At 47.4% G+C, this 16,493-nt stretch overlaps 1 protein-coding gene across 1 annotated transcript in view; it reads left to right on the top strand.

Annotated features, from left to right (window-relative positions):
- The first annotated feature begins 2,036 nt into the window (after nt 1–2,036).
- Nucleotides 2,037–16,493, top strand: part of ENPP6 (ectonucleotide pyrophosphatase/phosphodiesterase 6) — a 34,274-nt gene continuing 19,817 nt past the window's right edge. Inside the window, exons 1-2 of the mRNA XM_065695384.1 lie at nt 2,037–2,525; nt 12,440–12,619. Of these exons, the coding sequence (XP_065551456.1) occupies nt 2,270–2,525; nt 12,440–12,619 (436 nt within the window). The 5' untranslated portion in view covers nt 2,037–2,269. The remainder of the gene's footprint in view (nt 2,526–12,439; nt 12,620–16,493) is intronic.

The raw sequence follows: 16,493 nt of genomic DNA, 5'->3' as shown, positions 1-16,493 counted from the left end.
GGGCAGCGGCAGCCTTGCACAGCCTGGGACGCTGCCCGCTGCCCGGGTCACACAGCACTGTGGCTTCCCCCGCGCGGCAGGGCTCGCGTGTTCTCCGTCAGAGTTCAGGCTCCAACACACTGGTACTGCCCGGGTCCCATGGGCGATATCTGCTCCAGGGGCTCGGCTGCGGCTCTGGGACCTGCTATTGTCCCAGCAGCCTGGGGACCATGGTCCATCTGTCCTCCTGGGCACGGGGCTGCACGGATGCCCCCAGGACTCAGCTGTCTGTGACCTGATGTGCAGCACAGCTGTGTGACCCTGGCTTGGTTTGCTGAGAAAACTGCTGCTGCACTGTAAGAAAGTACATGAACTAAAGGCAGCAAGGTAAGAAAAGACAAAACATAGACAGAATTAAAGTTGCCAAAATGAGGAAAACTGGCAAGTGCAAGGCTCCAGAAGTAAATGCTATGTGAAAAGGGATAAACCCCCAAAGGGCTCAGGGCTCAGTCACTGTCTAGCTCTAAAGATCCCTGGGCTGGAGCTTAGAAATGCTCTGAGTCCTTGTCTCAGGTGCAACTCTGCTGTGAGGGTATACCTTAAGTGCTGTGCCCTGGGACAGGAGATGGAAAAAGCAAACATGAAAAAAATAGGAAGGAAAATGGTGGCTGAGCAAGCTGTAGAGAGGCATGCATTTAGTCCACTGGCAGGGAGGAAGCACTGAGGCACTTGACTGAGAAGCATAGCCAGCTGAAGAGCCTGAGCAGCCCTGCTTGACTGCCGGCTCCCCCTCCATCCTCTTCCACTTGCCTGAAATGACTCCCTCCTACAGAAAATTCCAGCACCCCTTCTTCCTTGAGCTGGAAGCTCCATGGGAAAAGGGCAGTACAGCATCAGTCCAGTCATGTCCCAGGACTGGTGACCTGTAGACACCTACTCTGGCTCACAGGCACCTGCAGCCAGCATGAAGCTGTGCTAAATGTGCAGGATGCGATGTGATGCGATATGATGTGATACGAGTTTGCTAAATGCACAGCAGGATGTGAGGGGGTTTTACAAAGGGGTATGTAAGTATCTGAGGCAAGGGAGGCTGAAAACCACCTTGCTGAGCTTGCATCAGCCTGGTCTTTGCCAAGGAGCAACTAGACATGCTCAATGTACGATTGGGAGCCTTGTAAAGAGCAGAAGTTCAGATTCAACGCTGGGGTAGCAGCCAGCTGCTGCAACCTCCCCAGGTGCAAGCACCTGAGAAGGGCTGTTCCCATAATGAGTGAGACAGTGCCATGAACTTCCTTTATTTGGGAAAACCAAACACAGCTCAAGTAAAGTGATTTAATATGTAATTATAGTGTACAGCAGCTGCTGGCATTGAATTAGAGGTATAGTTAAGCTCTTGTGGCTGGCAAGAGAAGAACCTGGTGGTGACCTGTGACTAAAATACGAACAGTTTTTCATTTTTAATATGAAATATGGCACTGAGCAGCTCTTTAACATTTTAATAACATCAACATCTAGAAAATAAATGCACCATTTGCTCTGTCTAATGCTGGATTCTTCTACTAGTGCATTGGGAGCAGGATTAGTCCCATGGCAGCACGGATCAAATGGGGAAGACAGGGTGCTTTGCAGGGACTCAGGTCCATGTAGATGTGAGCTTGCTCAGCCGGTGCTCTGTGGTACAGCTGTGCCATCGAAATGCTGGACCCCAACTTGTACCCTCTACCTCCCGAACTTTGCTTTGCTTTAATCTCAGTCTCTCTATCACAAGCCACTGACAGAAAGACATGATGTGCACTGCATGCCTGGAGACGTAACGCTCGGTGTAAAATGAGCAGCTTCACTCGTTAGGCGCTCTGCCAGGCACAGCCTTGATGCAGGGCCCAGCTGCACGGCCACGGGGCTCGGATCCCACCACGCGTGGGACCGTCAACACTGATCACTCCCTCCGTCCCTCCCTCCTTCCCTCCGCTTCTCCCTCCCATCTTTGCTCACCCTCCCACCCTTTTACCCTCCATTCTCTCTCTTTTACCCTCCCTCCCTGAGAAGCTCCACTTATTTTTGTGCCGCGTTTCCCCATCGCTGCGAAGCGTTTTCTCTGCAGCCGGGAAGCATCCAATTCTTCCCTCCTCTCGAAGTTAATCATCTGCTTGTCATTAACCTGTGCCCTCCCACTCAGCGCTGTAGCTTTAACACGGGCTGTGGCAAGCGGGAGGGAGGACAAGCAGTGCCAGGCCCGGCCCCGGAGCTGCTGCAGAGCCCTCTCTGCTGCCCGGTCCCGGTCCCGTCGGACATGGGGAGCTGTCGCCTCCCCGCCGCCCTCCTGGCCGCCACCCTCGCCTCCCTCCTGCCGCCCCCCGCTGCACCCTCGGCCCCCCGCAAGCTCCTGTTGTTCCTACTCGATGGCTTTCGCTTCGACTACATCGACGACAGCGAGCTGGAGGGGCTGCCGGGCTTTCGGGACATCGTGAACATGGGGGTGAAGGTGGATTACATGACGCCAGACTTCCCCAGCCTCTCCTACCCAAATTACTACACGCTGATGACGGGTGAGTACTTGCATTTCTGTGCTGTGATGCTCCTCAGAGCTCCCAGCTCCCTGTGACTTCTTCCTCCAAAGACAATGTAAAACTATTGCAAGCTGTGCTTTTAGCTGGGAGTTTAAAAGCACTGTGGCATGACAGCTCAGCAGTGCTTGTCTGAAACCTGCTCTGAACTTGGAAACGGCACTTGGAGCTGATTGTTGGAGTTTGCCTTTGCTCTCCCACGGTGCTGCCATGCCCGTATCAGCTGCCACCACCAACAGCACGGCCACCCAGGGCTCCCTGGTGGGACCACGCATGGGGGCTACTGCACATGGAATGTAAAAAGAAGAGGGAAAGGCATGGAAAAGTAATACACAGCCTGCTCCGAGCCTTTCCAGTTCATAAAAAGGCATGTAAACTGAGGGTGGCCAAGAAAAGAACTTACATTCAGTCAGCAGGTCTGGTTTGGCAAGTTCAGTGTTAAATTTCTTCTTAAACTACACAGACTTTCTGCTTTCACAGGTCCCTGTCTTTACTTTGCCCTGAGCCCTTGTACCTGTAGTGATCTGAAATAGCCAAATAGGAAAACATTGAAGATTTTTGCTTTTCCTCCCTTACAGTATTTATGAATGCGCAGGAGAGGCTTTCAGAAACTGGAGAGGGTTTTCATGCTGCTGACTTGCTTTTAGTCTAAGTGGAGTGACATGGTTATAGTGACACTAGGAAGGTGCACAGAGTCTATCTGGGCCATTTTCATCAGAGGCGCTCTGGAAACGATAGTTAAATAAAAACAAACAGAAAAGTTTTCCTGGAGTTTCCAATCGGATTTTTATCTGGATAATAACTTATCTGGAATTATTTAACAAGCACGACCTTCCACCTAATGTGGAGGAGTGAGAAAATCCATCCTCTCCTAAGATACGTGGCATCTTTGCTGTTCTTGGAACAATACAATGCGCAGCAGTCCATATACCGCTTGCTGGGAAAGCAAATAGATGCCATTGTAAGACAAAAATCTGACATCAGTTGTGCCCAGCTTGTTTTGAAACTGCTTAACCCCTTCCTCCCTCTCTCTCTCTCAAGAGAAATGCTTTTCTCTTGCTCATCTCTGAACAGAATCAAGTACAAAATCACCACAGGGATTTTTCATTACGTGGTGCAAATCCATGAAAGCAGAGCAAATGTCGTGATTGAAAACAGAGATGTCATTTCACCCCAGACCATGTTCTTCACATGTACTTAGGCGGACATGTTTAGCACTCCATGTGTGTAAAAAAGCCTTTGGACAAAGTTCTTTGGAAGAAGAGGGAAAGTGACTGCTTTCACTCATTACCGCATCTAACCCTCATTCCTAATAAGTGTGTATGCGCAGAATGAAGTCTGTAATCAGCCTTTCAAGGAGTTTTGAAAACATCTATTTTGTACTCACAAAGAAGGAGTTTTGGGTTAGATGATGAAACACCACTGCTGGACTTCTCACATTTTTAGAGTATCAGAGTTTCCACACCCCAGCTCGAGGCAATGAGACAATCTATGAGATCAAACTCAACTCCTCTTGCAAGTCTTCTGGCCTTCATAAGGATGTCAATGCAAATACAACTTAACTGCAAATAAGTATTCGCCTTCCTAACACATGAATCACAGCAGTGTTAAACAGGTCAGGAGCCAACTGAGGACCAAGTTAGGTGATGACCCTGTCCAAAGGAAGATCCAAGGCTGCACTTGAGCCCTTGGGGTGTTCGCAAACCCCGCGACACTGTCCTGGCACGACAGCATAGAAGATCCCATGGGTTCACTGTTCTTACCCCCAGTGCTGTGGTGCAGTCACCACAGAAAGGAGGTGTCATGTTTTAGGTGGTGGTGGGGTTAGGAGTGTGGGGCACACCGGAGACATAGCATTAGCTGTGTTCAGCCTGTGCATGTTTGATTTGCAAAGCTGCGACAGCTTTTGGAGAAAACACAGCACGGCAGCGTGACATGAGCATCGTGCCGTGGTGACCTGCTTAGGGACTGGCAAGTTACCATCTCCCTGTTGCTGCTGTATGGGCGTGGGAAAGCTTAACTTCACATCTCAGCAGTCATGCATCCCTTCTGGGGGACACACACACGCATGACTATAACTGCTTTTGCTTCCATTTGCAACTGGGATGTGTGGGACTTAAATGCTGCCAGTTTCTTCTGGGAAATTGGTGACTACGAGCTATTATTCGTGTCTTGTCCTACACTGCTGCTTAAAGAGCTATTAAGAAACTCAGGTTTAAACCTCCAAATTGCAGTATTTTAGCATTGTGAATGCAGTTTCACAGTGTATTGGCTTTTTTTCAGCTAAATAAGCTTAACAAATATCTGGCCACATGCGCACATTCCCACCCGTCTCATTCATTATATCGCACTGCTTTCTCAGATAGACACTCCCATCCCTTCTTTTTCTGCTCATTCACAAGGTATTGTGGCCCCACATTCATATAGGAGTGAGCATGGCTGCACACACTAGGACAGAGGACTCTGCTCCTCAGACATGGCTGCACACACTAGGACAGATGGTGCCAAACTGTTTTCATCAGCCCTGCCAGAACGTAGCTTTCCTCTGCAAGGGGAAGCTAGCAAGCAGTAGCACGCAGTGCAGCTGCCTAGTTATCTGCCAGACCTCCTAGTCGTCCCGTTTTACTTACTGATGGTTTAAAGACAGCTGAATTTAATATTCATGAGAAATAGCAGGTTTACCAAGATTTTCAAAGCTATAACCAAATAGATGCAACCATAACTGATGACCAAGAGCCATGTATCTAAAAACAGCTCACCGATGTACGCTAATGTGAAGCATACCCTGTTTTGCAGAGACTAGAAGCTAGGTGACACTCAGGCACAGTGGGAGTAATAGGGCCCAACCTAGGTAAACAAACTGGATAAATTTTGGAGGGGAAGCGAAGGGAGGGAGCTGACTTGCCTGTGGTCATGCAGTGCTGCAGGGCCATGGAACAGCTCTCCATAGGTCACCCTCCTACCTAAACTTGCCACTGCTGTCAACCAATGAGAAGATGTTTGCCAGAGCTTCCCTGACTGATGCAAAAAGCCTCAGCCCCAAACCTGACGCCTACCCTTGGGCTTTCATCTACATCTACTGCAATTATAACAACTAAACCCAGAGCATAAAAACAAGGCAAATGCTAATGGTTTGGCTTCTTCATCTAAAGTCACCAGTGATTCAGAGCTTAGGGGGGGAGCTCCAGTCTCCCTGCAAGCCAGGGCATGCATCATGACCTGCTGTTAGAAGCACCAAACAAGAGTCAAGTCACTGCTGGAGCAAAGGGATCTTGCTGATGTACAACTGGAGAATTTGTTTTGTTACAGAGATCTGGTGGTGTGCAAGGTAGCCCAGGGATAGAATCATAGAATAGTTAGGGTTGGAATGGACCTTAAGATCATCTAGTTCCAACCCCCCTGCCATGGGCAGGGACACCTCACACTAAACCATGCCACCCAAGGCTTTGTCCAACCTGTCCTTGGACACTTCCAGGGATGGAGCACTCACAACCTCCCTGGGCAACCCATTCCAGTGCCTCACCACCCTAACAGGAAAGAATTTCCTCCTTATATCCAATCTAAACTTCCCCTGTTTAAGTGTGAACCAGTTACCCCTTGTCCTGTCACTACAGTCCCTACTGGCTTAAAGTCCAACTCCTTGAAAAGCAGTCTTCTCTAACAACTTCATGCCATGTTTCACAGTTTCAGCTTCCACAGAGGCGTAAGGACTGGTTCTTGGGTGGCTGGGTTGTTTTCTGAGCTGCTAACCTGAATCCTACCTGCTGTCCTAGCTTTCTGTGCTCCAGTTATGATATTGCAGCTGTTGACCTGAAAGGCATGATACAAAATGGTGAATTAGGTAAAAGGAGCTGTTGCTGCTGACACGTATTTGAGAGAACTTTGTGGGGCTTGACATGAGCTTGGCACAGGAAAGAAGCAGGAGTCCAAATACACGTATCCCAAAAGGCTCATTTAATCACACCATGTGCTGTTTGTTCTGTGTAGAAAGGAATTAAGACCACAAGCCACCTCGGGCTGTTGTCCTGTGGGGAGCTGTTAATTCTTCTCTTTTCCTCCCATGGCCTGGCTCTGCAGGGAGCTCGCACACCAAGTTCAATGGCAGGTCTGAGGTCTCCCCTATAACTGCCGCGAGCACGAGTTATTATTGCTCCAGAGCCCTTCATGCCATATCTCTCAAGAACAGCTGCTCACACTGAGGGGTTTGGGTCTGCCTCTCCTGCCAGCCCATGGGCACTGGGGGAGTACTGGGGCACCCGCTGCATCCCAGCTCCTCTGAAGTCCCCCCAGCTCAGGGTACACAGGGGCCTCTCACATTTCCAGCCCCAGCCAACATAAACATGAGCAGGCAGCATCACATCTGAGCTGGAAACCCAGGAGGATTTGTTTTCCAAGATCCTCACAGCAGATGAAGTCTTCTCTGGCAGGTCCTTCACGAGGACGTGCCAGCCACCTGGTCAGCTGTATTTCTCTTGGACTCCATGGGAAGCAGAGGGAGTCCCTGCTCACAGCAGTGAGTGAGGAGCTGCTCAGAGAGGAGCCAGCAAGGGGCCTCCGTGTCCCTTTTTGGACAGGAGCTGATCTTAAATACTTGGCAGAGAGGCTGTGAGGTCCCATGAAGCTTGCAGGACGGAGGAGGAGTTTGAACCAAGGATGTTTCAGTCTGCTGCAACCAAGGTGTGGACTCAGCCCTGCATGTACAATCGCCTTCTCCGCACAGCAGGAGGGAGAGGGGCAACAGGTCTCAGGGATGGGTGATGGTCAAGGTCTACTCTGCCAGACTGAAGGTTTCATCCATATTCTGTGTTTCTACTATCCTTCCTGCACTCCTCGTTCTCAGTGTTGCCATACTTGACTGCTGAGGGGCTTTGGTATATGATGTTGTGGTCTGATAAATAGCCAGACTACTTCTGCCTTCCCTTGAGCACAGCAAATCTCTACATACACCGCACCCCATTTATTCCATGTCTTCTGAGAGCAAACGTCCTTTGGGCTTCGACCCCTGGAGTCCTCTGGGCTCTGGCTGATGTGCACTAGTACATTTACTGTTTGCTGTGAGGGCTCTCCTGTCTCACAGTACAGCATCTCCACTCTCTGTCCACTTGGTACCCACAGGAAGCCCAGCCTAGTGATGGCTCTATTGGATGCCTCTTTTCAGCTGCCAAGTTAACAGTATCCAGACTCCAGCCTGGTCCAGGAAAGGGTGCTGACAGTTTCTGTTTATCAGTTAAGCAAGTTTTTAATTACATAAATAATGCTTGCATTTTGTCTGAGGTATGAAAAAATGGAGAGATAGGAGTACAACAGGGAAATTCATTATCTGTACACACAAACCGAAACTACCCCAACTTCACTGTCCAAGCTGAGAAAAAAGCCAGAAGGAGGCAGAGAGCATTATGAGGGAATAAGATATTTTCTTTTTGCTCCTCTTTTAACCACCACGGATGCCAGCAGCAGCAAAGCTTTAAAAGATTCTGTTTGTGACATACAGTTTTAAAATCGGTAGTCTCTTTTTCTTCTTGGATTCTGCAGCTTTTCATTTCTGAAATGAAAAGAACGTGAAGAACAGGAAGCAAAAGAGCATGAAGAAGTCTGGTAACACTGGCAGGGAAGGGGTATTGTTCTACCAAAGACAGGCTGGAGAAGAGAGTGGGAACTGGGAGGGTGTTTCATTTTCACATTCTTCATCCCACTTTGTTTACTTGCTGCCTACAGAAAGGCTGTAATGCCAAGTGCCAAGATTTTCCTCTTTCACACATACACAAAATACTGTAAAAATCTGTGTTTGCTTTCTACCAGTGAAAAAATGGAAACACTTTCAAAGTGGAGAACAGAAAGTTTTCTCTAACACAAGTTCATCTGCTACAAATTGAAGCACGGTGGTCTTTCCTTCTTACTAGCTACAGCCTCACAGCTCACAACTAGCATACCTGCTACCAGCTGTTAGGGGCAATAAGTGGATATTCATATACCAAGGTATTTCTCTGCCCAGAGCTGAAGTCACAGCTGATGAACACAAAACTGCCAGAGGCTCTCACCCTCTCTAGTGGTGCAGAGAGCAGCTGTGCCCATCGTTTTGTTCAGACCTTCTGTAGTGCTTGGCGCTGCGCTGCCTTGGAGCTGTACCCAGCTGTGAGCAGTCTGGGGTCCCAGCATGATCCCTCTGCCCACCAGTGCCACTTGGATCATTAGACCCACTGTCAGCCCAGAGCACCGCTCTCCAGGGACGTAAGACCTGCTTCCCTGCACAAGCAAGCATCTGCAAAGCCTAACCTGTATGCTCGTCAAACAATTTTTGTGCACCCCAGCCCCCTTATGAAAGCACTGAATTAGTTTCATGCTCTTGTTAAATGAATCTCCCTCAGGAAAAAAATCAAGTAATGCTGTGTATAGTAGAGATTTTTCTGTGCCTTTTGCTGTGATCCTACTTGGATGCAGTGGCTTGCCTGACACGCATAGGCTAAGGTGTTTCTGCTTTGGATCTGTGTGTTATTGGAGGTCATAAAAAATTGTAAAGGCTTTGCCAGCAACCTCTTCTGGGAACATAAATGTCCATGCACATCTTGCAAGTACTGTTTTGCTTGGGGGGCTGCAGATGGCAGGGCCACTTTGCCCAGACCAGGACTCCCCACTGAATTCTCATGAGCCCTAGTCTTCCTCAGGCCGCTTAAGGATGAGCACATGGGTTTTGTTTGGGCTTTTTTTCCTGTGGTCTTCCTTTTCAAAGCAGGGCAGATGAGACCCAGCAGGGTAAGAGCAGAGCAGGGCATATACCAAAGCAGGCAGGGCTGGGCCCTTCAGGATGCTCTGCTCACAGCAGGCTGGGCTCAGTCCTCGGGGATGGCATCACCACCATACCTGCTCTGAAGTGGGAATACGGTGCTGATGACTTTAAAATCCTACTCTCTTTCTCCTCATGGCAGGCAGCAGGAGCACAGCATTTCCCAGGGCAAGTCATCCAGCAGGTCTCGAGGGGCGTTAGAACTGGGGTGAGGAGCAGATAAATGAGCCAGTCTGGGTCAGCATTTAGGTGGTGCTTCAAGGGAATAGCAAAGGAAAGATGTAGGGAGGGGAAGAAGGGGAGAAAGGGAACTGCATGTCTCACTTGGGCTGTTAAAACCTACCTACCTTAGTGCGTGCAGCAGTTTGTGTAGAGGAACTTAACCCTTCCGCAGCCCATATGTTTATCATCAGATGGTTACCACGCGGGTACCTTTACTGTGTTGGCTAATATACACACTGTGGGCTCTCCGGTAAATCTGATTTGCTCAGTGCAGAGATGGTTTACCTCTGTTTTGTTGCCTGATGCACCAGGTGTAGCACTGAGCATCTGTCACACACATCCTCGCTTTTTAAGAAAAGATCATTGAGTGTCTCAGAAGAGTATTTTCTCTTGTAGGTTTAGGCAAGGGTGGTCCCTATATGATGTATCATGCCTACTAGTGATCCTACATGCTGTCCCTGCAGTCAGTGAAAGACCACCAGAGAAAGAAGAGGTCATTCCTGTAGCAAATCCTACAGGAGCACTCGCTCTGGTTTCCAAATCTCACGTATGGTCAATGTAGGGTTCATAGCACTCCGTGTTGCTATTGTGGGTGGCCAAGCAGCTGCATGGGGTTTTTGGGGGGTTTTTTGCTGGTTTGGATTTTTTTCTTATTTCATCTTGGGTTTACATATATTGATTTGAATACTGATGAAAGTGCATGGAGACATGGGAATGTGCTCTGGACAAAGCCAATGTTGTAAGAAGTGTAGTGTCCAAGTAAGCTGTAGCATGCAGACTTGCAAATGCTTTTGCTGGCACTCTTCCAGAAGGATACAGCAGTTATCATATTCCTGGAAACTATACCCTCTTTGTTTTCCTCAGTTGCTTGAGAAAGGGGTGATTTTTACTACAATTGCAGAGAGTTTAAACGACGATATCTGTATGCTGAAATTGCTTTTTGCCCTGTTTCTACTTTTGAGACTCTTGATGTTTGATTACAGAGGAAAGCTGCAGTAATGGAAGCAATAATAAATTCAACATGTTACAGTGACTAACACCATGTTGCTATTTTGATAATCATTAAAAAGAAGATCACCAAAGGTCATTTTCTCAGCCTGGAGAAAATAAGTTACAACAGGGGATGTAAAGAACTGGAGTTGTACAGGTGACCCAAAAGAAATTTGCTAAGCGACCTTAATTCTGTGTCTGAGTGTCTCCAGGGGGGCAGAAATGCCAGTTATTGCGGGGCTTTTTAATCTAGTGAGCAAGGTGTAGAATAGCCGTGGTTGAAGATTAACAAAGGTCAAAAACAAAATTAGAGACCAGGCATACTTTTTGTACAGCGTTACTGATGATAAATATTGGGATGAGGAGCCCAAGGATGAGGTTGATGAGCTGGTTGTCAGTGTCTTCCAAGGAGGTCCAGGGTCTTCCTGGGACACAGGCTTCAAGGCAAGCAGACGTGAATGGCTCCAGGCAGCATTAAATGGTCATGTCTTTTGGTCTGTCTGCTTATCTGACATTCCCTTCCGGCCCTGTGAACCAGCAATGTCTGCAATGAAAACTGATGCCTTATCGTCTTCTGTAAGGGAGACATCTTCTTTAGTACACAAAAAAAGAGAGTTGGAGTCCATAGAGGAATGAACTTGTCTGATGTGAAGATTAGAAGAATACTATCCTCTGTAATAGTGCACACAGTTCATTAAACATCCCAACAACTCTGCAGTCTCTGTTGTGTTCCTTGAAGAGGTGGGCAAACTGATAGCAGACCTTAGATCCCATACAGAGCTCACATTGGCAGCAACTAGAGTTTGTTGTTCTATATGAAGAGTACACTGTACATCATACAAAGACACGACCCAACAGCTTCAGCACTGACCTGCAGGTTTCCCAGGCTGGCACCAGTTGCCTGCCTGTAGGTTAGCAGGTTGATGCGTGCTCAGGAATATGTAGATTTCAAGATGCTGAAGAGATGGTGTTGCCCGTTCAGTAGAAAGGCTGCATTTTTGATGCACTGTAGAGGCTTTCTTTTGAAACTAGCTCTTTTGAGACTTACAGTGAAGAAAGCACTTGGCAGGCTAAAGAGGACAGATTACTGCCCATTCAATCCACCATTTCTCCTATATTAAGCTTTTTTGGTTTAATGTGGTAAGTAGTGACTGCCACAACTCAAGACTGCTTTTGTCCGCTGGGGAGGAGGAAATGTTTTGCAATGTTGAAACACCTCATAGCAGTGAAGGATAGTTCAAAATCCATTTCAAGGTCACATGTACCCACAGTACACAGAGTCCTCTGCTCAGAATGATGCCTTCTGAAATCAAGCATACCAAGGTTATTTCAGGTCTGATCACCGTGCTGAGTCTCACAATAATCAAAGCCCGTTATCTGGATCCTTGCAGTATCATGACTCATCAGCTAATGATGGCAGTGTCTCACACATGCATCAGCGGTAGCTTTTTAAGATATGGAAATCATGAACTCCCCATACAACTCAATCTTCAGCATTTCTTTTCCTATTTTTGTTAATTCACCCCAAGCTTAGCTCTTAAAATACAGAATCTTCTCTTCTGACAATGACAAGAGGTGAAAGACATCTCTCTGCTATTATATACTAGTTTCTTGCAATATAAAGTTGACCAAGTCCTTCCATGAGGCTGAAGGGCCGAAAATGTCTAGTGAAAAGTTTGCTGTCCCCACAAGCAAGAACAAAGTGTGTTCATTCAAAACAAGCAACAACAGCAAATACAACAATAGCAAAATAAAAGTCATATATAAATGTTTTAGCCTAGATTTTGCTTGTTTGTGGAAAACCAGCTTTTCAGCTGATTTGCTGATGATACGGTGATGGTGCTGGTGACATCTTTCTGATGGAGAACAACAACCTGATTGTGCTTTTTCTCCACCCCCAAAGGTCGGCACTGCGAGGTCCATCAGATGATTGGAAACTACATGTGGGACCAAAAGGCAAATGTATCTTTTGACATTGGTGTGAATAAAGAAAGCCTGCTTCCTCTCTGGTGGAATGGATCGGAGCCTTTGTGGGTCACAATGATGAAAGAAAAAAAGAACGTTTCCATGTACTACTGGCCAGGTTAGTATGTCAAAAATTGCTACCATCTTAACTATGCATGTTTACATCTAAGCACTCCACACGCTGTAGGATGGCTCTTTAATACAGTTCTGATATACAGACAAGAATTACAAGTGCTTCACTAATCACTCATAGAAATTAATTATCTTTTCTTAGGCCATGACAATTTGCATGTGCTTAGAAAGGAAAAAACTGAAGTGTCACTGGGGAAAGAGAGATGCTGAGTTGCTGGAGTGAGTCCAGAGAAGGACAATGAAGCTGGCGAAGGGTCTGGAGAATAAGTCTTACAAGGAACAGCTGAGGGAATGGTGGGTTGTTCATTCTGGAGATGAAAAGGCTCAGGGGGGACCTTGTCACTCTCTACAACTACCTGGAAGGAGGTTGCAGTGAGGTGGCAGTTGGTCTCTTCTCACACATAACAAGCAATAGGACAAGAGGAAACGGCCTCAAGCCGCTCCCTTTAGATGGGATATTAGGAAACATTTCTTCACCAAGAGGGTGCTCAGGCATTGGAACAGGCTGCCCAGGGCAGTTGTGGAGTCACCGTCCCTGCAAGTGTTCAAAAACCATGCAGATGAGGCCCTCAGTGATATGGGTTAGTGGTGGCCTTGGCAGTGCTGAGGAATGGTTGGACTTGATGATCTTGCAGGTCTTTTCCAACCTAGATGAGTCTATGGTTCTATGATTACCTTCAGGAGGCTGGCTTGCAGAGCATCCCTTCTTCCACCATTTATCATGTAGAACATACGCTCCTTCATCATTACTCAGATGAGGTCCCAGTTGCTGTGAGTCTGATCTATTCATTTAGAGACACTTGGCCTTTCCATTCCTCATTTGTTGGATATTGGACCACTGAAATCACTAGGGATGTATAATAACAAGCCTTTTTTAACAAATGAGATTATACCCTTAGGGAAATAACGCATGGAAATAAATGTGACAGCTGTGCAGCCAGACCAAACCCTTTGCAAGGTACCCAGCTTCTCAACTTTCTGACCTTTTAACCCTGCTAGCTAAGCAGTATGCAAATATCCTCATATGTGCAACTGCAGGCTATAGGACCGCATGTTGGAAGTGCTGCACTGAACACAGCCAGTGCCAGTGTGTAGGGCAGGGGCAGCTGACTCACACCATGGGCTCCCGGCCAGCTCATCTCTGCATCCCAGCGCACGTGTGCCTGGTCATGGTCTTTCCATGCAATGTAGCTAATGGCATCCCACAAAAAAGGCCACAGTTCTTAGGAAAGGGAACAAAGAGCGTACCAAGATAAAAAAGACTGAAAAGTCATCCAGAGTGTTTCTACAGTACTGAAGAGCAAGAAAGATCTCAGCGTGACACTGTTGTCTTATGGACTCAAAGGTAGTCTAAAAGACTAAAGATGCAGACTAGATAGAGAATGACAAAATCATGGAATGATTTGGTTTGGAAGGTACCTTAAAGAGCATCCAGTTCCAGCCCCCTGCCACAGGCAGGGACACCTTCCACTAGACGAGGTTGTGCAAAGCCCTGTCCAGCCTGGCCTTGAACACTTCCAGGGATTGGGCAGCCACAGCCTCTCTGGGCAACCTGTGCCAGGGCCTCACCACCCTCACAGTAAAGAATTTCTTCCTAATATCTAATCTAAATCTCCCCTCTTTCATTTTAAAGCTATTCTCCCTTGTCCTGTCACTGCATGCTGTTGTACAAGGTCCCTTTCCAGATTTCTTGTAGGCCCTCTTTAGACACTGGAAGCTGCTCTAAGGTCTCCCCAGAGCCTTCTCTTCTCCAGGCTGAACAAGCTCAGCTCTCTCAGCCTGTCTCCGTAGGAGAGGTGCTTCAGCCCTCTGATCATTGTCATGGTCCTCCTCTGGACTCGCCCAAGCAACTCTGCATCCCTATTGTGCGGAAGAAGAGGTATGTGGTACTGCGGGTTATTTCCCAAAATATGACACGTATCAATGACAAGCACACTTCTGTCTTCCAAAACTTGCTCTGCTGCTGTGCTTCTTGGCCAGCGATGCATGAAAAGTGGTCTTGTGCCATCCCAGTGCTTGCATTGCAAGCAGGGAGAGCTGGAATGTGGCAGCTGCTGATGGGGCAGCAAGGCTGGAGCCCTTCCAAGCACAGGCTGCTGTGCTCAGCCAAGAACCCTCTGGGAAATGGAGCCAAGGGAAGAGCAGAGCTCGCTCCCACTCCAAGCTTGCACTGGGCAATGGAGCCAGAAAGCACACGGGCAGGAGTGGTGCCTTGGAGGTGCTAGAGTAGCAGCCCCTAAGGGCTCAGGGAGCCCTGACAAAGGTCAGTGCTCAATGCTGCAGAGGACAAGCAGCAACCCCTGGGGGCTACCCTGGGGTCACCCTCAAAGTCTAGAAAGCTGCCTCTCCCTCCATACCTGGCACGAGGGCCACCTGCATGGAGCAGGAGCAGCAGACCCCTGGCCACAATAGCCCAAGGAGCCCTTGCAAAGGGCTGTGCTCAGTGTTGCAGAGGAAGGCAAAAAACCCTGGGTACACTCGCTAGCTCACCGTGGGGGAAAAAAAGCCTTCCTGCCCCCAGCGGCAGGGCACGAAGGGCCATCTTTGTGGCGCCCTTTGTGGTGCATGAGCAGCAGGCAGTAACCCAGCCAGAATGGACCACAGAAGCCCTGAAGAGTGGTCCTGTTCAACGCTGTACAGGAAGGCAGCCCTCAAAAAAAAGCTGCCTCTTACTGGAGCTCACCCAAGTGACCTAACAGCAGTGCTAATAGCAGGATATAGAAACTATACAAGAATGTAGAAATTCTTCTAAAGATTCACGAAAATACCTGTTTCTATAGACTATTCATCTTTAACTACTAGTGTAACTGCACTGAATAGGTACAATTATGTACTGAATAGATGTAACAGTCTACAAAGAGCTACTGAAATCCAAAAGAACAGTATCGCTTTCCATTAAATTCCTTTGGACTTTACCTAGCTCCTTCATGTTGCCCTTTGAGCAGTGTCTACTAGGGAGAAGACGTGTGAGGTCTACATGTGTGTATCCCTGCAGACATATATATAACCTTTACACTTATCTGTCTGCTGTTTCCAGTAGAAAATTGCAAGGGACAATAGAACCTTCCTTTTCCCAGCGCTAATATTGCCAGTACATGCATTGACTTTCTTGTGACACAGAGGCGGATTTTTTTGCATGGATCAGGTATTTTAGCTGTGAACTGTGATGTGTACATCTGTCAATTATTTATCTGTGATAGATGACCTTTGGCTAAGTCCTCTGTCTCAGTTCAGCAAACACTTAAGCATAAGCTTATTTTAAAGGTGTTCATGGTCTCAAAGGGCACATTGGCCATAACACAGTTAGGCACAGGGCAGGAACCAGGGTGAAATGCAGAACAGCTGAATTAAGCACAGGGCAGTTGGACTGCAGTAGGACTCCAGGTTTAAGTGGAGTAAACAGAAATCACCCCAAATGTAACAGTATTCATTACATTTTCCCTATGTGACTGTTTTGAGCTATTTTCTAGTTCCATGGTAAGAATGTTACTCTTTCTAAAACAGCTATGTCTATTATTTTAAAGCTTTAATTCTGAACTAGGCATTTGAATGGGCAGCAATGCCAAACAAAATCAAGGGAAAAAGTAAGAGCTTAATAACCAAGGTGGGTAGGGGTTCTATAGACGTTTGCACTGCTTATGATCTGCTATTAGTGATTAACTTTTCCAGTCTGAGGATATACTGCTGCTTAGTAATGACAAAGATCTGATCAGGAAAAGTCTGGGAGACTCTTAATAGGAACAGCAATGTACAGCCAAATTCATCACACTTTAGTCTGGAAGATGCTATTTTCTCTTTAATCAGTGGTAAAGGCAAATGAGACCAATCAAATGTAGCAGAAACACATTGTGAACGCCAGA

This window comes from Lathamus discolor, chromosome 1, assembly GCF_037157495.1.
Source record: "Lathamus discolor isolate bLatDis1 chromosome 1, bLatDis1.hap1, whole genome shotgun sequence".
Classification (NCBI taxonomy): domain Eukaryota; kingdom Metazoa; phylum Chordata; class Aves; order Psittaciformes; family Psittacidae; genus Lathamus; species Lathamus discolor.
Note: the sequence above shows the minus strand (reverse complement) of the source record. Positions and strands in the feature narration are given on the sequence as shown.